The sequence below is a fragment of the Phocoena phocoena genome, chromosome 9 (assembly GCF_963924675.1).
Source record: "Phocoena phocoena chromosome 9, mPhoPho1.1, whole genome shotgun sequence".
Lineage (NCBI taxonomy): Eukaryota > Metazoa > Chordata > Mammalia > Artiodactyla > Phocoenidae > Phocoena > Phocoena phocoena.
The window spans coordinates 103,094,841-103,119,587 of NC_089227.1; the positions used below are offsets into that span (position 1 = coordinate 103,094,841).

The window sequence follows — 24,747 nt, forward strand, 5'->3', positions numbered from 1 at the left end:
CAATACCAAGATACAATACTTGCCCATTAGAGCGGTGAAAAAGACAACACATTTTTTAAAGTTATACCATAGACCTGCACCCACCCTCAATTAGAGGGCGAGGAGACAGTGTTCACTGGAGTCCAGGGTCTCAGCCTGGGGCGCTAATGCCCTTGTCCCCTGTCTGCCCTCTGGAACCACCCTCCCCTCGTGCGTGGCCTGCGCCCCGCCCCCCCCCCCCAGGAGAGGTTTTCTGGCTCCATTGGCAAAGGCACCAGAGCGGACATGAGCTATGGCCCAGGGTGTTTCTGGAGCTGCTGCGTTTCTGCAGCTCCCTTCTCATTTCCTTTGGCCATGAGCGCAGTGCGTTCTAGATGAAGGCTACCCTTTCAGCCCAGATCCTGGAGGAGGACCAGCACGGCCACAGCTGACCATCTACCAGGATGTAACATTAGCAAGGAATAAACTTTCATTGTTTTAAAGCACTGAGACTTGGGGGTTTTGTGTTTGAAACCACAAGCTTATTTAGTGAAAACCAGCTATAAAACCTTTTTAACACAGCAATTGCAATGCCAGTAACTAGCTTAACCAACACAGTCTTCCCTGTGTGTGAAGATGTATGTTAGAGGGACTTCTGCAACGTGTTTATGGCAATGAAAAAACAAAAGGAAGCCACCTAAATATCCATCAGTAGGGAGTGGACCAAAGAAATACGGTATATGCATGGAATGGAATACCATACATCTGCTGAAAACGAAGGTTTACAGATTGTGAAAAGTATTTACATCATTGTATATTACAGTATTTACCATTCTGCAACTTGTTGTTTTCATGCAATGTGGTATTTTTCATACTTACCCGTGTTGATAGGTGTCTGTCTACTCATTTCACATGCTCTGCGATCTTCCACTGGGTGAACAGACAGACTGCATTTAAGTCATCCCCTTCCCTGCCCATGGCTAGCTCGGCACTTGTGGCTCAGACCTAGCTGCTGTTGAGAACGATCTACTGCGTGCTTGCCTCGTTGTGTCCGTGTGCAGGGCTCGCTCTGAGATGTGGTCCAGGGATGGGACTGTCTGGTGGTGTCAGGGATCTTCAGGTTTCACAGCCGTTGCTCAGTTGTTCTCCACAGTGGCTGTGTTTACTCATTCTCTGGGCATTTGGCTTCATTCTCTTGCTATTGTCAGACTGGATATTAAGACAACATAAAAGATGTTACACTGAGGTATGCTATATTATACTGTGTGTGCCATATATGTTATTGTGAACACATACCATGCGGCAAAAATATCTTTTAAATATGCAGAGAAATAATAAATACTAACTCCAAGATAACAGTTACCTCTGGAAAGGGAGCAGACTGAGATTAGGGCAGGGCACACAGGTGACCTCAAAAATCTGTGTATTATGTTCTATTTTTAAAAAGTAAGGCAATATGGTATAATCTTAAGGTCTGATAGAGCTGCATATTTACATGAAAGGTTTTTTATATTTTTTATTTGTACGTTTAAAATAATTGCTTATGTGTAAATTGACCATTTATATGCAGAGAAACATTTTAGGACATTTTAGAGACATTTAGGTTACTTCTGGAAAGTGGGGTGAGAAGGGTCTTTTACTTGTCACTTTATTCCTTTTTGTAGTTTTTGAATTTTTTTAGAAACATATATCAAGTTTATGGATTTAAAAATAAGAAGGGACTAATCCAGGCTCAGCCACTTTCTTATTGTATGGCTGAGACAAAAAACATAAAGCTCTTGAAACCTGTGTTTTCTCATCTGTAAAATATGGATAGAAGCACCTGCTTTGTAGAGCTGGTGTGAGGATTAGAAATTATTCATATACACACCTAGCAGAGTGCCTTTTACATAGTGGGCCCTAAATAAATAATAATTGTTTACATTATTAATAAGAATGGAGGATGTGCTCTGTTTGCAAATTTACTCACCCTGAAATGTGCAGAGAAAAGAGATGCAGGTTCTTTATTTCTCAGTAACTGATCTGTTCTTCCATATGAGTGCCCCATGGGGAAATGGATCTTTGAGCCAGAAAACTTAGTTTGACTCAATAATTTAAACCCACAGCCAATACTTAGATCCCCTTCAGTGAGTGCTGTCCCTTTAGGTTAAATGCACAGAGTCTCACATCACTGCTCGCCCCTCCCCGTCCCTGGGTCAAGGGTGCCAGATTTAGCAAATAAAAAGGACACCCAGTAACACAAAATTTCAGGTAAACAACAAATGGATTTTTAGTAGTAAGTCCTAATACTGCATGGGACGTATTTGTACTGAAGAATATATATTGTCTATCTGAAATTCAAATATAACTGGCTAAGCTGCATTCTGTTTGGGCAATCCTATCTATGGGTGAATGGGGGAGGGCCACGTGGTCGGGGAGACGAGGCCTCGGACCTCCCGGACTTCGGATGTGCACTGGATAGTGTCTGGGCCCAGTCCCAGGTAGCGGACAGGCTTCAGGTCCACGGCTGCTGTGACCGCAGTCGGTCTCTCAGCTCAGCCAGGCCGGGGGGTGCTCCCGGGCCGGACCAGCCCACTTGCCCTTCCGTGGTTCCTCGGACTGCACTGCTTTTCTGCCACATTCTCTCGGGACGCAGGACTAGGATGTCCACTCAGCAGCCCCTGCAGGGTGGGCTCTGAGCCTCACTGTGGTGAGATCCATGGCCGGTACCCTGGCTCTCAACTCAGCTGCTTGTCACGTGGCCCCTTGGAAGCAGGCAGGAAGTTCTGATGATGATTCCCGGGAAGCTGCCCAAATAGTACGAATCCCCAGCTTAGGTGCAGCCACCCCTGGGAGTTCATAGCGTCCCAGAGACCCCAGCCTGAGGCAGAGGAAAAGCAGCCCCAGGGCCTACAGCTCCCAGAACACGTCCATCTTTCTCTGCGCACCTGCCCTCCGCCAGCCTTCACTTCCTGTCTGCCTCCTTCCTCCCAAGTGCACCAGGGCCGAAGGGGCAGCCTCCCCTGCTCCGTCCTGTGTGTTCTGTGATCATTCGGCCTTCGCTCCACGAATATGTAATCGAGCCCCAACTATGTTCCAAACGGTAGTCTAGATGCTGGAAATAATGGCAGTAAAGACAGACTTCCAGAATTTGTTCATATAAATTCTAGAGCTTGCATTCTAGGGCAGTTGAAAGGGCCAATGAACAAATACTGAAAATGCATACTAGAGGGTCCTGCCGTTAGGTATGGGCGGCGCCCTGTGAAGAACAGGCAGCAGGGGCAGGTGGAAGCTGGGCCGATGGTCGTGGAGGGGTCTCTTCCAGTAAGTGGTGGGAGGAGGCATGTGAGCAGAGACTTAATGAAGACAAAGACAAGCTGCGCCGGTGTCTGGGGACGGAGACTTCGGGCAGAGAGAACAGTAGGCCCGGTGGGAACAAGCTTGGTGTCCGTCACATCCCGTGGGAAGGCCCGCCCCGGCCGAACAGGAGTGCAGAGAAGGGGCAGAGGTGAAGTTAGAAAAACCCACGCCTGCCTCTTAATACATCTTCAGAATAGCTGCAAAATAATTTACAAAGCCTTTTTCTCTTTCTGGACCCTCCTTTTGCTAAAGAGAATAACAAAGTCGACCTACAGACTTGACCCACAGCTGGCCAGACCCCCTTCTCACCCCAGGGCTGCAGATTCAGGACAGCCTTGGAGCTGGAAGCTGCGAGCTACGTCATCAGGGAAAATTGAAACGCAGATGAACATTTGCAAAATTATGCCATTACACTAGTAAGTTTTTACCAAGCATTACAGGAGACCAGTGGAGGTGATGGCTTCCTCCAGGAGGGCCCAGCAAGGCAGCTTTGAAAGGTGACTTGGGACTGAGTCTGCAGTGATTGACCAGGACTCCATGAAGACAACGTGGAATTGTGTCTGGACAGTCAGAACGAGGTTATAAGGGTATAGATGTTTTATGTCGTTACAATAATCTAAAACACACACACTTTCCATTGGGTTCATTGTAATTGACGCAGACACAAAGCTAGGAAGACGTGCCTGTAACACCCAGGGCCCGGCCTCTGCCATCGTCCATGGCTGCTGATTCTTCCGCGGAACCAGGCGCCCCAGGGCCCCCGGTGAGCACCTCATAACAAAGGCTTGGTTCTCTTTTGTTCTCCACGAAACTCACGACCCCCTTTTTGTTTCTCTGCCCACTGCAGGTCCTGGGGTCCCCACGGTGACCGTGCACAACACGACAGATAAGAAAAGTAAGTGCTTTTGGTCTTTCCTTAACTCTTCCTGCGGCTCGGGAGGAAAGAAGCAGAAAAGCTTTTTGAGATAATCTGCGCAGCGTTTCTTTTTGGAGGCCAAGATGGCTCATGTCCTAGCAGTTCAGAATGAAGCCCACGGTCGCCAATACTGATTCGATGGGATGGAGGTGTAGGTGCGGGCCTCCCAGCCAGAAGGTCCCGCAGCTCCACCAGTGCCGAGGCCTGGAGGCCACCGCAGGACATGCCGGCCTTGCCTGCAACACTCTGGGCAAAGCCCCAGCCGCACGGATATGTGCGTCCAGCCCTGGGATCTGGAGCCGGGCCTGCCTGAGTCCTCCCCGTTCTGAGAATCTCCCCACAGGGCCGAGGAGGAGCCACCTGTCTCCGTGGCTCTGGGGGCATCTTCATGGCACACGGGGCACCTCACGTCCTTGCCACTGCAGGGACGGAACTTTCCAGAGAGTCTCGAGGACCCCACACATGTTGGCGGTGACATGTGCACATGTATATCTATACGAAAAATTGGAACTGATGCGTGCAGTCCCAGGCAGACCGTTGGGAAAGCTGAGAAGTAAAGAGAACTTGACCTTTCTCGGCCTTCCTCTGCCCTAACCGCGGGGAATCCTGAGCCTTTACGGTCCCACCTCTCCTTCCCATGGTTGCCACCACCCAGGTGCCACCTTCCCTGCAGGACCCTGCTCAGCATCCTACCTTCATGCACGGAGTCAAAGCTCGTAGCAGTTGCTGTAATTCCCTCGGGAAGCCACTCTGGCTCCTGTCTCGATGGCAGGGTTTCAGGCCCCAAGGAGAGCTGGTCAGGGGAAAGTCCTGAAAAGATCTCCAACAGCATAGTAATCACTGGTTAAAAATGGTTAAAGTGTTCAAACGTCGATAAAATAGATTTATTTAGAGATAGTGTTTAGAAAAAAATCCAAAATGATAATATTCTGCAGAACTATCAAATGATTATCAGAAATTCAGAATTAAAGATAAGTAATAATATAATCAAAAGTAGATAATTAAATCATGTAAATGGAAAGAAAAAAAAGCCAGAAAATGGGTGTCAGGATGGATACAGAGCCCACTCAGAACACTTGCATGGCATCACAGGGAGCCAGGCTGAGAAGGAGCTGCTTCTCCTCAGAGGAGGAGGGGTGAGTTTTCTGGGGGAAGAGATGTGCCTGCCCCAAGCCACTTCTCCAGTGTGGTCTACAGTGGGGGACCATTCTACCAGGCTGTGAGATTCGGGGGTCTGGCCATAGTCCAGTGACTGCACCACAGTGATATGAGAGGTCAGTACTGGGGAAGCTAAGGTTCGGGAGCACAGAACTCAGTGCTCTATTTTTGAAACTTCCCGCGAATCCATAATTTAAAAAGTAGATGTAACTCTGCTTAAGAAAGCCATTCAGTTAAATACTTTTACTTCTTTGGAGGGTCCTATTATTTTTCTATCCAAGTCAAGGGGTTATACCTACCTTTTCAGAATGGATTTTGCTTCTAGTCACATTCAGGCCTGGATGTGATGACACCATTAGGGGTCCTGAGGGTCAGGAGCGTGAAAAGCTCCCAACGCCCCCTCCTCCCTCCCCCCACCGCCTTGCCGTTCCCATGGTGCTGGGTAGTCACCATCGCTTTCCTAAGGCTCGGGTGTGAGCGAAAATGAAGCAGATTTGTATCTTAGATATACGGAGTAGCATCGACACAACATTTTATTTCTTCTGTTTATAAAATAATGTATGGGGGGGTGCAGTGCCTCTAAAAGAGAGTCCTGAGGTATTTTTCTGATTCTACTCGGGAAGCCAAACGACCAGTTATTTTCATGTTTGGTTGGTTAGCTGCATTAACCAGTCACCCCAGCCAGCACGGACAGACTGGAGGTTGTCGGTCGTCCGTGTTCTGTTGTGGCGCTCCTGACATGGCAGGTATTTTTCAGCATTTTACTCTTGCAGTTGAGCTGTCACTCTTGTGGCCGATTCCCAGAGGCAGAGAGAGAGGGCCCAGGGAATAAGAAATAAAAAGCACTTTGCACACGGGGTGAGGTTGGCTCTGCGGTCGGTGTCCCGTTCTCCTCTGAAATTTAACAGAGAACCTGGAGGTGACGCCGTCCTGCTTCATCTCAGCCACGTGCTGTTGGATGGGCCACTGGACAGCATTTACGTCCCGTGCTGCTGTGTGGAATCTTTTCTGTCACCTTTGTTGTATAAGCCTGTGCACGTGGTTACATTTGAGCTCGGTCTTCCTGCAGCCTAATGCAAACTCAGGAGATGTTTCACTCTGACTTTCCCTGTTTCTGCGTTTATAGTTCTCGGTATAGCTCAGAATTGGTCAGACTTTTGACTTAAGCCACAAAATTAAGTTGGAAAAGGCATGATCTCAATGTGGCCGCTGCTGTGGTACCCACCACCCAAGAGAATAGGGCTGTTTTCGTTCAGTGTCTGATGTATGTTCTGAGATGGCAGTTTGAGGGGCTCCAGAAAGACCCCCTGGAGTACCTACTTCTCCCCGCCCAGCAGGTGCCTGAAATACTCCTGTTGTGTATTCATTCCTGTGGGTGTGGACATCACACCTGCACAAAGGCTTCTTTTAAAATATAAAAATCTCTTAGATGGGGCTTCCCTGGTGGCGCAGTGGTTGAGAGTCCGCCTGCCGATGCAGGGGACACGGGTTCGTGCCCCGGTCCGGGAGGATCCCACGTGCCGCGGAGCGGCTGGGTCCGTGAGCCGTGGCCGCTGGGCCTGTGCGTCTGGAGCCTGTGCTCCGCAGCGGGAGGGGCCGCGGCGGTGGGAGGCCCGCGTACCACAAGAAAAAAAAAATCTCTTAGATCATTTGGTATCACATTTGGCTACATTTAACAGAAGACTCAAGATAGCAGTTGCTGAAACTGGATGGAAGACGTGTTGTTTTGTGATCACAGTGGCATCGTGTCTGCATGCCGGGCTGGAAGACGGGAGGGCGGGTGAAGCACAGGGTGATTCCTGTAACTGAGCGCCTCAGGCTGTCTCCCCGCATGGGCTGCTGACACTCTGCTTCCATCTAAAGGTCACGGCTTGGCCATGTGTCCCACCAGGCTGCAAAGGATGCTGGGAAATGTCTTTTATCTGGGCTCCCCGCACCTCAGATAAAATCAGGATTTTGCTACTGAATGATCACAGCTGCTGTAACAACCGCCACCAAAATCTCAGCAGCTTCGTGTATGAGTTTCCTAGGGCCACCATCACACAGTAGCACACACTGGGGGCTTGAACAACAGAAATTTATTGTGTCGCCTTTCTGGAGGCTGCAAGTCCAAGATCAAGGTGTCGGCAGGGTTGGTACCTTCTGAGGCTGTGAGAGAGACACTGTCCCAGGCCTCTCTCCCAGCTTCTGCTGGTTGCTCTCAATCTTTGACATCCCTTGGCTTATGGAAACCTCACCCCAGGCTCTTCATCTTCTCCCTGTGTGCATGTCTATGTCCAAATCTGCCCTTTCTATAAAAGGACACCAGTGGGCTTTCCTGATGGCGCAGTGGTTGAGAATCTGCCTGCTAATGCAGGGGACACGGGTTCGAGCCCTGGTCTGGGAGGATCCCACATGCCACGGAGCAGTTAGGCCCGTGAGCCACAACTACTGAGCCTCCGCGTCTGGAGCCTGTGCTCCGCAACAAGAGAGGCCACGATAGTGAGAGGCCCGCGCACCGCGATGAAGAGTGGCCCCCGCTTGCCACAACTAGAGAAAGCCCTCACACAGAAACGAAGACCCAACACAGCAAAAATAAATAAATTAATTAATAAACTCCTATCCCCAACATCTTAAAAAAAAAAAAAAGGACACCAGTCATATTGGATCAGGGCCCACCCTAATGACTTCAGTTTTAGCTTGATTTCTCTGCAAAGACCCTGTTTCCAAATGAGGTCACCCTCACCAGTCCTGAGGGTGAGGACTTCAGCATCTTTTGTGGGGATGCAATTCCACCCAACACTCAGCAGAACGAGGGTTTCTATTTCGCGCACACAAAATGCAGGTTGCTCTCCTGGTAGGAACCCAGGGCTGCAGGCTCCTTCTAGGGTGTGGCCCCAGCATCTTCAAGGCTCTGCTTCTGGCCCTGGAGACAGGAAGAGAAAAAATGGGAAGGTTTTGTGATTTTTGTGTTGAGGCCTAGCGGTGGTGTGTGTCCTTTCCAGCCAGAACTCCTGCACGTGGGCCCACCTAGAAAAAGAGAAGCTGTGTGCCTGGGAAGGGGGAGAAACTTTGATGAGTTAGCAGTCAGTATCACAGGAAGTAAAAAGGAGAGTGAATCTAGGAGGCCTGTCCCTGAAAGGAGTGACCTAGTGGGTAAGTATGGGCCATTCTTGTGTAGATTACTTTGGTCTGACCATGAAGGCCCTTTCCAGACAGGTGTGGTCAATGCCGGGGAGGCTCATAGAAGGGGGGTGACCCCACCAAGGAAGGTTCTCTGACTGTGGCTGTGAGCACTAGGGCGCAGCATGGAACCATTAAGGCCAGGGGGAGCAAACGGCAGGGAGCGGGGCTGGTTGTAGAGGTGTAAGACCTGACCCTACACTGGAAGAGCTTAGCATCGCTTAGGACATAAAAGACATAAAGATGAAGGACAGAAAATGTCATAATAAACACAAACATCTAGGAGAAACCGTAAAGACTTACATATTCATTAGTGCCTGGTTTGAGCAGTGGTTTGAGTTCTGGGTCTTCCTCAAACCCAGAGACAAGGTCCCGGAAGACCTGAAGGAAGAGCCCAGCTTTGATCTCAGGCTTCAGAGAAAACGGGTCACAGGGGCTTTCACATTTGGTAGGGATTTGAGATTTAGGTTATTTCTGTGATTTTGTAAATTGTCTTCATTTTCCCCACACTGCTGTGGGAAGCAGAACTGGTTTCCGGAGACATCTCAGTGGAAAGTTGGCAGGTGACGCTGGAGAATAGGTTTCCTGTTGCCCTTCATGGCCCCAGCCCCAAACGCAGAAACGCAGGGACGAAGGGTCGGCCGCTCGCGGGAGGCCACACCGCTGCCTCCCTCCCCAGCAGGGTCTCCCCCACCCACTCCCCAGTTTCACCCAAGCCTGGCCCTCCGTCTGCGTTTGCCTCTGACATGTCCTCTTTGGGGGCCGCGTCCCCAGACTCGTGCTCCATGGCTCCTTCATCCCATATCTGCCTTCAGCTGCAGCCCACCGCCTGCTGCCCCAACCCTGCCAGGTAGGCTCCTGACTACCCCCCAGGCACACCTGGCAGGTGCATTCAGACAGCTTTGATGCCCTAGCAAGTGTCTGGTAATTGAGTGTTTCCCAGACTTGAATAATAAGCAGACCCTATATAAAGGGGAGAAAGTAAGACTTCTGATACTATGTCTGTGGACCCCAATTTAAGAACTCGGCTTAAACTAACGTCTTATTTCCTAAGAAATGCATTTTAATCCTAAACAGGCACGGCAGAAGAAAGGTTTTATATTTTTAATCAGCAAAAGAATTGAACTTTTGCTTATCATTCAAATGACCCAAAACAATTAATTCTCAGGTAACAAGTGGTCTTCTGTCGGAATGGTGGGCAGGACACGTGACAAGGGATGGTTTACTTGTTGACGATACCGGGAGCTGTGAGATGCTGCACACCCCGTGGCTCGTGGCAGAGTAGAAGGGAAACCTGTTCTGTGCTGGGAGTCAGAGACTTCAGAGTGAAGACAGTGTTGACGGCGAGTCCAGCCTTTCTTTTAAAGACTGCGGCTCAGAGACCGCGAGAGACGCAGTGTCCGCTCCGCGCCTCACGGCTCTCGGGGTGCGTCCTGTACTTACTCCCCGTTGACTGTGTTCTGCAAAGATTGTGCACGTTGGTCCTGCCTGGCTGTCGGAGCTCAGCTGAGCATCTCTCCTGGCTGCCCCCGTCCGGGAATAACCCGTAATCACCACCCCTGTGTGTGTAGTAGATGCCAGACCCAAGGCCTGGATCTCACCTGTCACCCCACGTCCAAGGGCTCCACCCCCACGGTTCCCGTCGGGTGGTGCGTGACAGAGCGCGTTTACCCACGTCCCCTTGCTCCCTCCCTCTCGTGACCCCGTGAGGAAGACCTCACAGGTAGCATAGGCTCTGCTCCCCAGAAAAGACAGCCCAGGTTCAAGCTGCAAGAATACTGAGAGCTAAGACTGTTTCTTCTGGAATTCTTACTGTTCAGGAGCAAATACTCTCAATAAGAGGAGAAGGTGAGAAGACATTTTTAAAAAGAGAGAAAGAGGAAGGAAGGGAGGGAGGAAAGGAGAACAGCAAAACGTCACAAAGTTAACCCACGAGTGGGCTCAGGTTTTTAAAAAGACTTAAAATGTTTAGTTTCTTTCATTCCCTCTGTCCGCCCATGAGTGGCATATGCCCACCAGGTGCCAGTCGCAGGGGTGGGACAGGAAGGCCGTGTGACTCGCACATGGTGACTAGGGCAGGACCCCCTGCCTCGGCCCCCGCCCCGCGCCGTTCCCTGTGCTGTGCCGGAAGCTGACACCACAGGAGAGGCCTGGGGCCGCCTGGAAAATAAGAATTGAAGGCTGCAGGTCCCGATAGCGTGTCAAACCCAGAGTCCAGCCCACGGGCCTTGGCGGCGGGGAGTCAGCCGGAGATTTTTCTGTGTGTTTAACTTCTGATGTGTCTGGCGTCGGCTCTGGAGCCTCCCTCCCATCTCATCTCCAGCTGCGCCAGCACAGAACACAGTGCCCTCAGGTTTTGGTTTGTGTGTCGAACTGGGTGGGCCCCTCTCGGGTGAGGGGCGGAGCCGGTGCCCCCAGACCCTGGGCCCGTCCGAGCCTTGGGGCTCCTCTGCTGGGCTCGGATCCACGTGCGTCACGTGCAGGACCACACGGCTCACTGAGCAGCCCTAGGGCCTCAGGTTCGTTTCACATGGGCTGTGCTCTTCGGGGCTGAAAAGGCCGTGGAAACACTCCAGGAGCATCACAGAGGCAAGCGGTGGGCTCTCCATCCCCCCGGCTGGCCCTGCCTGCAGGAGCTGTCCTGTGAGTCTCGGGCTCCGAGAGGCCACGCCGTGTGCCTGTGCTGCCCGAGGCTGCGTCGTGAGCGTCTCCTGGAAACAGGACCTGGAGAAAGGCTGGAGGCCTCAGGAGTGGCGGTGACAGTGACCGCGACCTCAGGCAGGTTACAGAGCTGGCTTGGGGCCAGCGCTGCTGCGGACGCTCTGCGTGTTTCCACTCGTCCCACCCCACCACAGCCCGTGAGGCAGGAGCTCTCACTACCCCCGTTATTCATGAGGAAAACCGAGGGCAAGGAGTGTGCCTGAAGTGGCCCCAGCTGGAAAGCACTGGGGCACAGCCCGTCCCTCCCCTCGGAGCACCGAGCAGCTCAGCCTGCGGCCAGCGCGGCCGGGGGCTACTCAGGCCTGGTGGCTCCATCCTGCGCCTGCCTGGAGCCGGGCCAAGGATCCTTTGCTCTGGGCTGAACCCCGCTCAGCCCCGGTGCGCAGCCTCGGGGAGGATTCTGGGGTCGGCAGGACCGAGCCCTGGAACTGCACCCCGAATGCTTAATCCCCGTCAGCACCACATCCACCACTTTTATTTAACATAACCAAGTAACCGCTTAATACCGAGGACCAGCCTGCCTGAGGCTTCCCGGACAGTACTGAGCGCGAGCCTCACAGCAAGTTACCTGAGATCACACGGCCACGACCAGGCCAGACCTTGGTTCATGTGACCCTAAGCACAAGGTCCCACCCCCGGGCCCCAGGAGCCCAAGGCCTTTGCTTTGCTGTCACCTGAGTGATGTGCTCACAACCACAGCATCCCTGATCACTGCTCCGGTTGAATCTGACGCAGGGCTGAGTCCCTGATGGTGTTTGGGCCCGGCAAGCAGAGTACAGAGCTACCTCAAGTCGAGAGGGCAGGTCCCACCGGCGTGCGGATCGGAGGCAGGACGTGTGGCCACCTGCCCACAGCCCAGTGGCCCGCAGGTGATCGGGCTCTTGGGGAGGTGGCCTTTGGGCAAACTGTGGAAAGCCTGGACATCCAGCTGTGTATGGCCCACGTGGTGGGACAGTGACAGGCAAACAGAAGCCGTGGGAACACAGCTCGGCAGGCGGCAGACGGGCCCCGAAGGTCCAGTCAGGGTCGGACGGCAGCGATCGTTCCCTGGATCCCAGCCCTGCTCTGAAATTCGAAATTACAGTTTCGGGAGTCTTTGTCTTTCCTCCTCCTCTGCTCCCGACCCCAGAGCCACTGGGGAATATTGGACTTCTCTCCCTTTAGAAAATCTTATCTGCAGACAGAGCCTGCGGTGTCACAGATGTGACTCTGAATTATTTAGAAGCTGTTTCCTTAACGTAATTATGGTCGGGACCGGAGCACACCCCTCAGGTGCTGGCGCAGGAAAACCGGCACAGTCGCTGCATTAATAGTTGCTGGCTTCAGTGTGAGTGTGAGGGGGGTGTGAGCTCGGCGTGCGGACACAATTCAGGTGCAGAGGCCTGCGAGCACCACACGCCTCCCTGCCCGGCACAGCCCGCGGGACAGAGTGCCACAGGCGGTTTCAGCGTGGTCTGTGTCCCGGCAGCGCCCGCAGTTTCGTGGCAGCTGCTCACAGACCCCAAGTTACCGGGGCGCCTGGTGTGCCTCCTTCACCAGAACTCCTAGACAGGGCCTCTCCTTCCCAAGCCCTTCCGTCAGGTTTTTACACAGAAGCAAAACCAACTCGCACGGCCAGTTGGAATCATAGGCGTTCTTCTTTGAGATTGTCCCAGACACAGGCTGTTTGGTGTCTGTCCCCTTTCTCACTCGGTTCTCTCTGCCTGGGAGACCCCCCTGCCATCTTCCTCCGAGGGCCCACCCAGGGGATGTCACCTGTGCTGTCAGGCACGTGGCAAGCAGGTAGGATGGGGGGATGCCAGGAGGTGCCAGCCAGCGTGTGCCTGTCTCGGTCAAGGCCTCCGCTGTGTCTGGAAAGTCCTCCGGGTCCGCAGCTCCCCCCCGCCACACACACACACACACACAAACACACTGGCAGCCCTTCTGGAGGGACAGGTGACGGGTTTACAGACGGCTCGCTCTAGGCCAAAACACGGCAGGTTTGGGGGCGAGCTGGTGTTTGGCTAACAGAGTGCGGAGTGAGCAAAGCACATGGCACCTTCTGCCCCTCAGGGCACCTGCCTCGGCGTCCCTGGGATGCTGGAGGGCCGGCAGGTCCACGGCTCTGTGCCCTTTCCTGAGTTGGGATGTAGTGGGAGCGACGCACGGCCCCACTCACCAAGCCCACCCGCCTGCTGGCACGGTGCCCACACCACAAATGCAGTTACATCACCCTGCTTCCAGGTTGCTTAGAATCTGGCTGGAGAGAAAGAGAGACACGGCAAAGAGAACAATTACCACCCAAACTGTGTGGCTTAACAACTGGACGTTGGGAGCTGGAGAACACAGTCTCCAGGTGAGATGGGGGTCTGGAGGGCGTCCGTGCCGCCCTCGGGCCGGGGTCCAGTCTGAGCCGTGCAGCCCCGGGGTGGGCAGGCTGCGTCTGCGATGCTGCAGCCACTGAGCAGGGAGGACGGGGCCCTGATGCTGCCGGGACAGGTGCACAAGAGGAAGCTGTCCGAAACACGCCGGGAAGGGCCCGGAAAAACCCGGCGGAAGGCCAGACTCGAGTAATCTGCAATCTGCATGCAGTCCCCGCTCTCCCGCTCCCCTCAGAAACACGAGAGGAGGGGCGGGCGGCTCTTGTCTCCTCCGGCTCGGCTGCTCATTGGCTTCCAGTTGGTTCTGGTCATTCGTGTCCCCAAATCCGGCCAAGTGGCAATTCCTCCAAGGCCCAGAGCCAGCAGAGTCTCAGAACGGCCGCGGTCACCACCGCTCGGCGTCTGCCCGCTGGGGCACAGCCGGGGAGCAGCCGTCATCAGCTGCCCTGGTTCTTGCAGGCTCCACGTGCCCAGATCTGATAATAGCTGATTCCACCAAACATGAGAGGGGCTCACATCTGATTGAGGAGTGGCCGTTTGCATGCTTCAGACTGCAGGTCCCCACGGCCCCGGTGTCAAAAGAAGAACCCTTCGGGAAGAGGCCGATCTTTTCTTATTTCCTCTGCCGTGCTTCTGCCCTCTCTGAATGCAATTATGGGAACAAATAAAATGGCTTAACTCAGCTCCCCTGTGGGACAGCCAGCTCTCTGCTGATAAAACCAGTTTTGTGGGCAATCATTAAATGAGAAATCTAATATTTAACTAAATTTAATAGTCTGTTGCTTTGGCGCCTTTCTGTGAAGGGTGGCATTTCAGTACAGAGGGACTAGCTAGTCCTGCGGAGGCCGTGTGCGGTCAGGACAACCGTGTGCAGTCAGGACGACCGTGTGCGGTTAGGACGACCGTGTGCGGTTAGGCCGCCGTGTGCGGTTAGGACGCCGTGTGCGGTTAGGACGACCGTGTTTGGTTAGAAGGCCGTGTGCGGTTAGGACGCCGTGTGCGGTTAGGACGCCGTGTGCGGTTAGGACGCCGTGTGCGGTTAGGACGCCGTGTGCGGTTAGGACGCCGTGTGTGGTTAGGACGACCGTGTTTGGTTAGAAGGCCGTGTGCGGTTAGGACGACCGTGTGCGGTTAGGCCGCCGTGTGTGGTTAGGACGCCGTGTGCGGTTAGGACGACCGTGTGCGGTTAGGCCGCCGTGTGCGGTTAGGACGCCGTGTGTGGTTAGGACGACCGTGTTTGGTTAGAAGGCCGTGTGCGGTTAGGACGACCGTGTGCGGTTAGGCCGCCGTGTGTGGTTAGGACGACCGTGTGCGGTTAGGACGACCGTGTGCGGTTAGGACGCCGTGTGCGGTTAGGACGACCGTGTTTGGTTAGAAGGCCGTGTGCGGTTAGGACGCCGTGTGCGGTTAGGACGCCGTGTGCGGTTAGGACGACCGTGTGCGGTTAGGACGACCGTGTGCGGTTAGGACGCCGTGTGCGGTTAGGACGCCGTGTGCGGTTAGGACGCCGTGTGTGGTTAGGACGACCGTGTGCGGTTAGGACGACCGTGTGCGGTTAGGACGACCGTGTTTGGTTAGAAGGCCGTGTGCGGTTAGGACGCCGTGTGCGGTTAGGACGACCGTGTGCGGTTAGGACGCCGTGTGCGGTTAGGACGACCGTGTGCGGTTAGGACGCCGTGTGCGGTTAGGACGCCGTGTGCGGTTAGGACGCCGTGTGCGGTTAGGACGACCGTGTGCGGTTAGGACGACCGTGTGCGGTTAGGACGACCGTGTTTGGTTAGAAGGCCGTGTGCGGTTAGGACGCCGTGTGCGGTTAGGACGACCGTGTGCGGTTAGGACGCCGTGTGCGGTTAGGACGCCGTGTGCGGTTAGGACGCCGTGTGCGGTTAGGACGACCGTGTGCGGTTAGGACGCCGTGTGCGGTTAGGACGCCGTGTGCGGTTAGGACGCCGTGTGCGGTTAGGACGACCGTGTTTGGTTAGAAGGCCGTGTGCGGTTAGGACGACCGTGTGCGGTTAGGACGCCGTGTGCGGTTAGGACGCCGTGTGCGGTTAGGACGCCGTGTGCGGTTAGGACGCCGTGTGCGGTTAGGACGACCGTGTGTGGTTAGGACGACCGTGTGTGGTTAGGCCGCCGTGTGCGGTTAGGACGACCGTGTGCGGTTAGGACGCCGTGGGCTCCCGCACGAAGCCGCAGCTCCCGGATCCAGGGACAGGGAATGCAGTGCTTCGCTGGCAAGTCTGTGTTCTCGTTAACTCCACACAAGCCGAGCTTGTAGGCTGCAAAGCAGCACGTCAAGCCTGAGCCCGAAGCTTCTCCTTCAGGCTCATCTGGTGTCAGAAATATCAAATCCTGATGCAGACACGCAGAGAGAAGGTTATAACAGACCTTGAGAGGCTGCACCAGGTCTCTTCGTTGTGAAGTTTGATCATCCAGGTCGGCCCCTGCTGGAGCCTTGTCCATCCCCCAGAAGCAGAAGCTCGGTGCTGCTTCTCTGGCAGCAAAGGACTCAGCCTTGCTCCTGACCCTGAAGACATTCTTCCTGGGCTCCTGACGACTCCCTCATCCTCACGAGTGTCCGTTTCTCTGGTCTGACCCACATTTGCACACCCTGAGTCCCTCACTTGTCTCCACCGGGGCTTATCTCATAGGCAGGCAGAGAGGTCCAGGTCGCGGTCCAGAGGGCTGAGACTTCCAGAAGACCCTGTAAGGTCTGTGCTTCAGCTCCTACGCTAAGCTTGGGTTTGGGTTGCCTCGATGCATTTCCTCAATTCCCAGAATTAACTAAATACTAACTTGGGTGTACCATTAGTCCTTCAAGCACTGTCAACTTTTCAATCAATTGAATAAAAATGTGTTTCGGTTTTGGGGTTTTTTTTGCTTTGTGCGGGAAGCAGTGGTTAATAGTCAGGCCTCAATCGCTTCGGCTCTTACCGCTAAGAGGTCTGAGCGCCAGGAACCTCTGCGAGCCTTCAGGCTTTCTGAAACACCGAGGAGGACCTCTCAGTCCTTTCCATGTGGGAAAAGGAAGAAAGACGTTTCGAAACCCAAACTCGGCTACTGTGAAGATGCATCATTTCCGGAATGTGAATCAGATTTCCACAAACAGCTCGATGTACTCATGTCCCTGGGATGGGACTGAACACTGATGCCTTGGGTGGGATAGGGTCAACCAGGCAAATGACCATATCTCCTAGAGTTGGTGTTAAGTGCACCTGGAGAGGGGTACCTGAGGTGAAGGGTCAGGGCTTCTCTTTGAGGAGGTGATGTTTGACTTGATGGAGGGGGAAGAGCCAGCAACATAGGACAGCAAGTGCAAAGGCCCTGAGGCAGCAAAGAACTTGAAGAATGCTATTCTTTTTCATTATCTTGTGGAGCTCCCTTCTAATCTTCCTGCCCTATAAGTGTGGATAGAACCTGGGGAATAGATAGTTAGTATCTGCTAAACCAACTCCTCTCAACAGACTGTGTATGCCTGGGATGCTGTGTTAAAGGGCCGAGGGCATTTGGACTCAGGGAATGAGTGCTCTCTCTGCTCTGTTAGGAGTTTGGGCAGGCAGTAGGGCAGGCACACCATGCCAGCGTCGGGCATCCCCTCCCGAACTTGCATATGTGACCACAAGGTTGAGGGTCCCTTCTGGCTTTCCACAAAGGACAGCAATTCTTGCGTGCTATGTGGCGGGGGTCCCACTTCAGATTTTTTTGTAACCCTACCTGTTTGAGTGTTAGTTTCACCATTTCTCCCCTCACCTTTTAACCAAAGCTGAGTATCCAAATACGTGCTTAACAAACTTGAAAAACGTCTTCTGTTTTGTTTCTTTGCTTGTCTCCGGCCCTGGGAACTTTGAGCTACCTGTGCCCCCGTAGAAGTTCTTCTGTTTTGTTTATTTGCTTGTCACCAGCCCTGGGAACTTTGAGCTGCCTCTGCCCCACAGAAGTTTGCTTATCATGCTCAGAGGCCATCCTCATGGCTCCACAGAAAAGACACTCATTGCTGGAGGTCCTGGTCATGAGCAATGACTCACCTGCCCAGCCTGTGTGGAGGGGACGCCCGTGTCCGTGCAGGGCCCGCTGTCCTCAAAGGCACTTATCATGGAGAATGCTTGTGAGATTAGCTTATTCTTTAAAATGTTCACAAATGTTTCAAAGTGACTTGTCGAGCCAAACGTCGAGCCCCTTGAAGATAAAAGTTCCTTTCAAATGAACCACAAGTTGTCCCCAGGTAGGACTGAGATGAGAGAGGAGAAAAGAAGTGGGGTGGGTTCTGTTACCCACGGAGGAAGTCTGACACGTAACAGAAGGGCCACGTCCGCAGGGGATCAGTGAAGAGGGCTGATGGGGGTAGAGGGTCACAGCCAAGGCCTTTTGAGCTGTTACAACCTAAGGGTCACAGAGCTGGTGTGTCTACGGTGCGGGTCAGGGTAGAGCCGCCTCTCAGACTCCAAGGGAGATGGGCCAGTCCCCCTGCACTGCGGCTCACATGGCTTCACTAACAGCTCGAGTGCCTGTCCAGACCAAGGTCCCCAAAGCCAGACCCCCTATGACTAAGGCAAGAAACCCGAGCTCAACCACTTTTCCTGGAAAACGTAATAACGGTCACGCTCCAGCTTCTACTCTCCTTTCTGTAGTGTTATTGAGGCCACTACATTTGTAAAACCTCTTGTCCTGACAGGCACGATGTCGGTCTCCCAAAACCAGCAGTCTTGAGACCAAGCACACCTAAAGCAACATGTGTGTGTGGGAGAGGGAGAAACGCCGTGGGGAGTGAGGATCGCGGGGGGTGGGGCAGGGGCGCTGGACACAGTGGAAGAACCTGCCGTCTGCCTGGAGCCCCTGCCCTGAGCTCGACTCTCCCCTCGTGCTGGGACCTGAGCACACGATCTAATGTGTGTAGCTCTGGTTCCAGCCGTGGAACCAGTGGCCCTCTCCTCTGACGTAGGAGCTAGTGACGGGAGGCGCGTGAAGACTCACGGCGTCAAGAAGCGGTTACTGAATCTGAGTGTGTCATTTTTTTCTCTCTTTCAGAAATTTTTGACCTAGAAACAAATGAACACGTACAGAAAGCCATAAACGATCGGCAGATGCCTAAAGTGGAATACAGGAAAATCGAGATCGACGATTACAGTAAGTGCTGCGTTTGCTCCTTTAAACGGGAAGACCAGCGTCTGCTCTGAAACAGCCTGACCGTGATCGCCGGGTGGGGGGTTGCGGGGGAGCACGGGCTAGACCTGCATCCTCAGCAGCGAGGGGGACCGGGGGCCGGGGGCAGCTCACGCCGAGCTGACTGCGCTCCCAGCCAGCATGCTCGCTCTGGGACACAAAGCCAGGAGCACGTGATTTCTGTCCTCGAGAGGCTGACGGTTTAGACAAGACCCCGGACGGAAACCCGCTCCTTGTTGGGGCGGAACCGGTCATGATACCGTCCAGGAAAACGTGTCCCCCTGGAAAGGTCCCTTCTGTGCCATTGATGTTCTTGGTGCTTCATCATCTTACGTCTAAATGTTGCACGTGCGCTGAGAGGCGTCCTGGAAGCTGGAGAAGCAGCGTGAGGGATTGGTGGTCGGTGCAGCCCGCGGCCGTCCAGCGCCCTGCCTTGGCTTGTGTCCTTCTCCCTCTCGAACTGTCCGTTCAGCCATTCGATAAGCTTTAACGAGCACATGCCCTGCAGCAGGCACCCCTAGGCCCCGAGGACCCCAGAGCACTGGCTGGAATGGGACTTGCATCTCCTGGAGGGAAGCAGGGTTCTCATAGCCTCCTTGCCTCTGCAGACAGTCCCCCATCAGCCCAGCCCGGAGCTTTGCCACCCAGCGGGCGTCTGCCCTTGGGGACCTCAAGTGCACAATGCTCCAAACTCATCTCACCGTCCTTCCCCCAGCACTGCGTCCCCCTCCACGCGCTCCTCCTTTTGAGGGTGACACCCTTCGGCTGTGTTGACTGGTTTCAGATAACTTAGATTTCAAACCTTGAAGTCATCTTTGAGTCATCCATGCAGGTACCACCTGCCCCTCGTCTCTGAGGTTGGTGAATAGACTTCGTCTCCTGAGCTAACTTAGAAGGTGGCCAGGGATCAATGGAAAAGAGTGCAGAGATTGACTAGTGATGCCTGAACTGCAGGCCTGGGCGGGGGGAGCAGGTGGTAGCCCGAGCCTGTGTCTGCTGCCCCAGCGCATGTCGGCAAGCTCCTTGTCTGCCCTGCCCCTTCAGTGGGACAGCGGCTTGTCACTAGGGCCGGTGGGCCCTGGAGTATCACTCAGCACCCCTTGTTAGATTGGACCCAGCCACCTGACAGACCGTGAGCCCGTAAGGGCAGGAACCACGGCTCAGCTTGTGGAACGAAATCAAACCCACCCAGAAAGTGCATCCCGTAAAGCTGCGTCCTTCAGAGCAGAAAGGAATGGCCCAGGAGCTCAGGAGAGAGCGTGAGAATGGACTGGGGTCCCGAGAAGGTTCCCAGCAAGGTGGGGCTTGAAGGGGTTCCTGGAGTCGCTTTCGGTTGGTGGAGAAGAGGGGAGAAGGAGGGAGAAGCGTCAGCATGGTCGGTCGTGGGTGGGTCGGGAGGCTGGTGGAATTCCAGCCGCGGGGTTGTCCCAGGTGGCAGCCAACACGGGGGCCCTCACCCTCCAGCACCTTCATCCTTGTCCTATCGTTGGGCCACACGGAATCACACTATATGGGAACCTTTCTAAACATCGCTAGAGATATAGGTAGGGAGAGAGATTCACCTGCGACAGTCAGAAAAGTCGGAAAATAGGATGCGTTTCAACCCCTCCCCACCGGGCCCACGGGTGCAGAGGCCTTTCTCCTACAATGGCCCGTGTGCACTCACTCTGATGAGGGGCTGATGGAGGAAACAAGAAGGAAGGGCCTGAGGCAGGTGAAGAGATAGACTTAGGAGAAGCATGAGTGGAGCCTGCAGTCATGCCCGGCGGGGACATCACTGCCCACAGGCCAGGGCCATCCCCACCGCCTCTCCGGGTCTGGGTTTCTCTCAACGTCCCTGAGACGCACGCAGGTCCCACAGGATGCACTCGGCTCTGGAAGCGAGGGCAGTTTTGTGTGTCCAGGGAGCACAGCCCCAGGTGGCTGTGTTTAAGCACGTCCAGTCCTGAGCAGGAAAGGAGCTGTCAGTCAGAAAGAGGGAGACAGAGGAACTGGGCCATCCACAGATGCCCGTCATCAGGGCTTGGGGGAACCACAGAACAGAAATGAGGGGCAGGAAGGATGCAAGTCCAGGCTGAAAGTGGGCTCAGGAGACCTGCAGGAGGTGCGGCTCTAACACGATAAGGCAGAGCGGGGAGACCCGGGAACCCACCACAGGAGCCCGGGAGCTGTTTCACTGGGACAGAAGCTGGCGACCCCTAGTCAGACAGGCCCGAAACCAGCGACCCACAGGCAGGAAGCAGAACCTCTGCTGCCCTGGGACGTGTGCACTGGAGACGCGGCTCCTGACCTGTTCATCTCAAGTCCCCGCCTCTTCCCTGCCGAGCTGTTTTCTGTAAAGAGAGTGACTCTGACCATACAGGGTGTCTTGTACGGACAGCCCCATCGCTGAGACTTCGTGTTGCCAAGAAATGGGTCAAAGGAATGTCTGGGCTGCCCGTGAGGAAGGCATCAGTGACTGGTTCAAACTGCCATGCAGAACCTGGAGTCCAGTCACTCGGCAGATCCAAGTTCATGAGAGCCCTCAAATTAACTGGACATTTATCTTTGTGCTTTCCTTTTATAAGGAAGAACCAGAGGCAAGAAAACAAGAAAACAACTTCAGATTGATCGTGGATGGAGGGATGGAGGGATGCAGGGAAGGATGGTTGGATGGATGGAGGGATGGAGGGATGCAGGGAAGGATGGTTGGATGGATGGAGGCAGGGATGCAGGGAAGGATGGTTGGATGGATGGAGGCAGGGATGCAGGGAAGGATGGTTGGATGGATGGAGGCAGGGATGCAGGGAAGGATGGATGGATGGATGGAGGCAGGGATCCAGGGAAGGATGGTTGGATGGATGGAGGCAGGGATGCAGGGAAGGATGGTTGGATGGATGGAGGCAGGGATGCAGGGAAGGATGGTTGGATGGATGGAGGCAGGGATGCAGGGAAGGATGGATGGAAGGATGGAGGCAGGGATGCAGGGAAGGATGGATGGAAGGATGGAGGCAGGGATGCAGGGAAGGATGGTTGGGTGGATGGAGGCAGGGATGCAGGGAAGGATGGATGGAAGGATGGAGGCAGGGATGCAGGGAAGGATGGTTGGGTGGATGGAGGCAGGGATGCAGGGAAGGATGGATGGATGGATGGAGGCAGGGATGCAGGGAAGGATGGTTGGATGGATGGAGGCAGGGATGCAGGGAAGGATGGATGGATGGATGGAGGGTGGACGAGTGAGCAAGCAGCCTCCACAGGTCTGGCCCCACCCCCTCTACCCTGGTCTTTATCTGCAGACCTCAGGCAGGCCCCGTAAGGTCAGGGCCTGAGCAAAATGAAAACGTGGGGCTTACTGTGAGCTTCCAGTCCAGCCAGGGCTCTTGCACAGGCCTGCGTGACTGCACAGGTCACGCCCTGTAAGGCCAGTCAGCCTCCACCGGTCAACCTCAGCTTGCTGCCCGCCCCCGTCCCCCATCAGCAAGTTTTCTCCCATCTGTCACTTTCTACCACAGCCTTGGAGGCCAGATCATATTCCTTCACAGGATCCTGTCTCAGCTTCTAGCCCAGGGCCCTCCTCCATCCACTCTGCACACAATGTTTCCCAAACCCCAGAGCACTAAGGGGTGCCTGCCATCCCCTCCTCCAAAGATGCAGAAAAGGGTCTTTAGAAACAAATAGCCAACTCCCAGCCCCCCTTGCACATGAGGTTTCTTTCCAGGGTGAGGTTTTACTTGCGGGTAAACGGGGACGTAGATGCAAGGAGAGCAGGGACAGCTGTGTGCAGGGCCGGCATTTGCTCGTCGCCCCTTGGAGTCCCAGGAAATCTGAATGATGTCGCCCTACAGACCTGTTTTTATTTTGTTATGCTTTGTTTTTCATTTAATGCTACCGGAGGCTAAGGCTTTCTTTAGAGAAGCATTCCAACTCCAGGAACACTCTCTGAATATATTCAGCCGCTTGTGGCCAAAGCCTGCCCGTGAGCTTATCAGTGGCAGAAAGCAGCCCAGACCATGTTTTATGGATATTTCAGTGATAAAGTCCAGGGTCCCTGGGCCATTGATCTAATTTGCAAGTCATTAACATTCAGCCAGAGTCAGTAATGAGACCCTGGTCAGAGCTGGCTGCTAAGCCAACCCCCAGCCTGGGGTGCATCTACAGTAATTATACTGAAAACACCACTAATTCCAACTTAATTGCTCATCTGGGCTGTAGTTAATGTCAATAAACAATTTCTAACTTGGGCAGGAAGGTTTGTTTGGGGAAGAACAGAGAAAGCAGTGAGGGAAACGGCCCCCTCCCTCCCAGACTGGATCCTGGTTGCCAAGGACCAGATCCAAAGGACCTTGGCTGCAGGACCCACGGCTGCACCAGCTCCCTCCCGCTGGCTCCGCAGGCAGCCAGACCTGCCCAGTTCCAGCCTGCAAACGGGGAGGCCCGCGCAGCCCCTGGCTTTGCACGGAGGCTCCCCACAGCTCTAGCCTCTCCCTCAGGGCCACTGCCCCTTGCCTTACCCCACCCCGCCCTCAGTCTCCGCCTGTCCCCACTTAACTACTTGTTGGGGCAGTGCTGCCCGGCAGAGAGGTGCACCCTGCCCTGGGGGTTCGTCCCTCACCCCATCCCTGCCTGGAATTTTGCTGTCAGCAAGTGCTCACAGGGGTCCAGGCTTTTCTGCTTTTCAACACTTTCCTGTTGGCAAGATGGCAGTTAAGCTTCAGATGGAGAAACTAAGCTTAAGGAGGTTGGGTGCTTTCCCCAAGTCCAGAGTGAGCCGGAGTGCCCCTGTCTGTGGAGGACCGGCCTTAACCCTCCAGGGTGCCCGTCTCCCAGGCCCCCGGGAGCACACCCCAGGGCTGGCACACCCAGCCAGCGCCCGTCCCTCCCCTCCCTTCCTGGCCCCTGACGTGCTGCCCTGTGTTCTGTTTCTGCCTAGACTTGCCCGTTCAGATCCTCAAGCCAGCAACCTTCTCCGACACCACCCACTACCCCTTGCTCCTGGTGGTGTAAGTATCCCAGGATGAAACTCTCATGGAGATGGTAAGCGGGAGCCTGATATCCACTGCAGACTAGTCACTGGAAACAATTCTGCAGGCTGTTTCTGTAACAACCGCTGACCCCAGACATCAAAGGAAAGTGGGGCCCCAGTCGATTTCGGGGGATTTGCCACAGTGAGTGCAGGACTTGACTCACATTCCGGGAGTCGTGCTTCGGTGGCCAGTCAGCGGCCCCAGGGACAGCAGGAAAGCTGATGGGGAGCCCACCTTCACCGTGCAGGGCGGACGGATACACCCGAGGTCACCCCGGGCCCCGGGAGGCGGGCCCGGCGGGGTCTCGCTGGGGCCAGCGGCTCCTCCGGTGCCACCAGGCGGCCTTGAACGCCAGGCGTTGGTCCTCGGGATGATTTCAGAGCTGCCTTGTGCTAATTAGCAAGCTTCTGGGTCAGATGCCGAGAACGACTTCAGAGCTTTCTGAGCACCTCTGACGGTAGTGGGTCCTGACTAGGGCTGCCGCTCGCTCGGGTGCGTGAGTGGCCACGGGACAGAGGAGACACTGAGCCTCGGGGCCTCTGGGGACGCAGCCCCGTATTCATGTGGAAGGGTCCAGGGGAGAGCAGAGGCCTGCACTGGGGCTCTTTAGGGACCACAGTGAAATCACCCCCCCAGAGCCTGACTAACCCTGTGCATCTTGCCTGGCGCCCGGCCTGGGGCCCAGCCCTCAGTGACGAAGGCTGCACTGTGAGGACCCCGGGCCACGACCCACTGTGCTGCCCCCGCTTATTGCCACTAACCCGCTGTCCTCACCGTCTGGACTTGGCCAGCGACCACACACACGCACACACACACACACACACCGCGTGAATGTACCAAACACACACAACAGCACACACACTCACATATATGTGCACAACACACACACACAACACAGATATACACATCACACCCGCACATGCTCACATACACGCACAAACCACATACCACACACGCACACCAGTATACA

The 24,747-nt window shown here is 54.6% G+C and overlaps 1 protein-coding gene across 2 annotated transcripts in view; it reads left to right on the forward strand.

The window, feature by feature from the left end:
* DPP6 (dipeptidyl peptidase like 6) overlaps nucleotides 1-24,747 on the forward strand; it is a 778,185-nt gene that overhangs the window by 733,440 nt on the left and 19,998 nt on the right. For both annotated transcript variants that reach the window (XM_065883771.1, XM_065883772.1), the window contains exons 17-19: nucleotides 4,145-4,192; nucleotides 18,640-18,738; nucleotides 23,684-23,753. In XM_065883771.1, coding sequence (XP_065739843.1) covers nucleotides 4,145-4,192; nucleotides 18,640-18,738; nucleotides 23,684-23,753 — 217 coding nt within the window. The remainder of the gene's footprint in view (nucleotides 1-4,144; nucleotides 4,193-18,639; nucleotides 18,739-23,683; nucleotides 23,754-24,747) is intronic.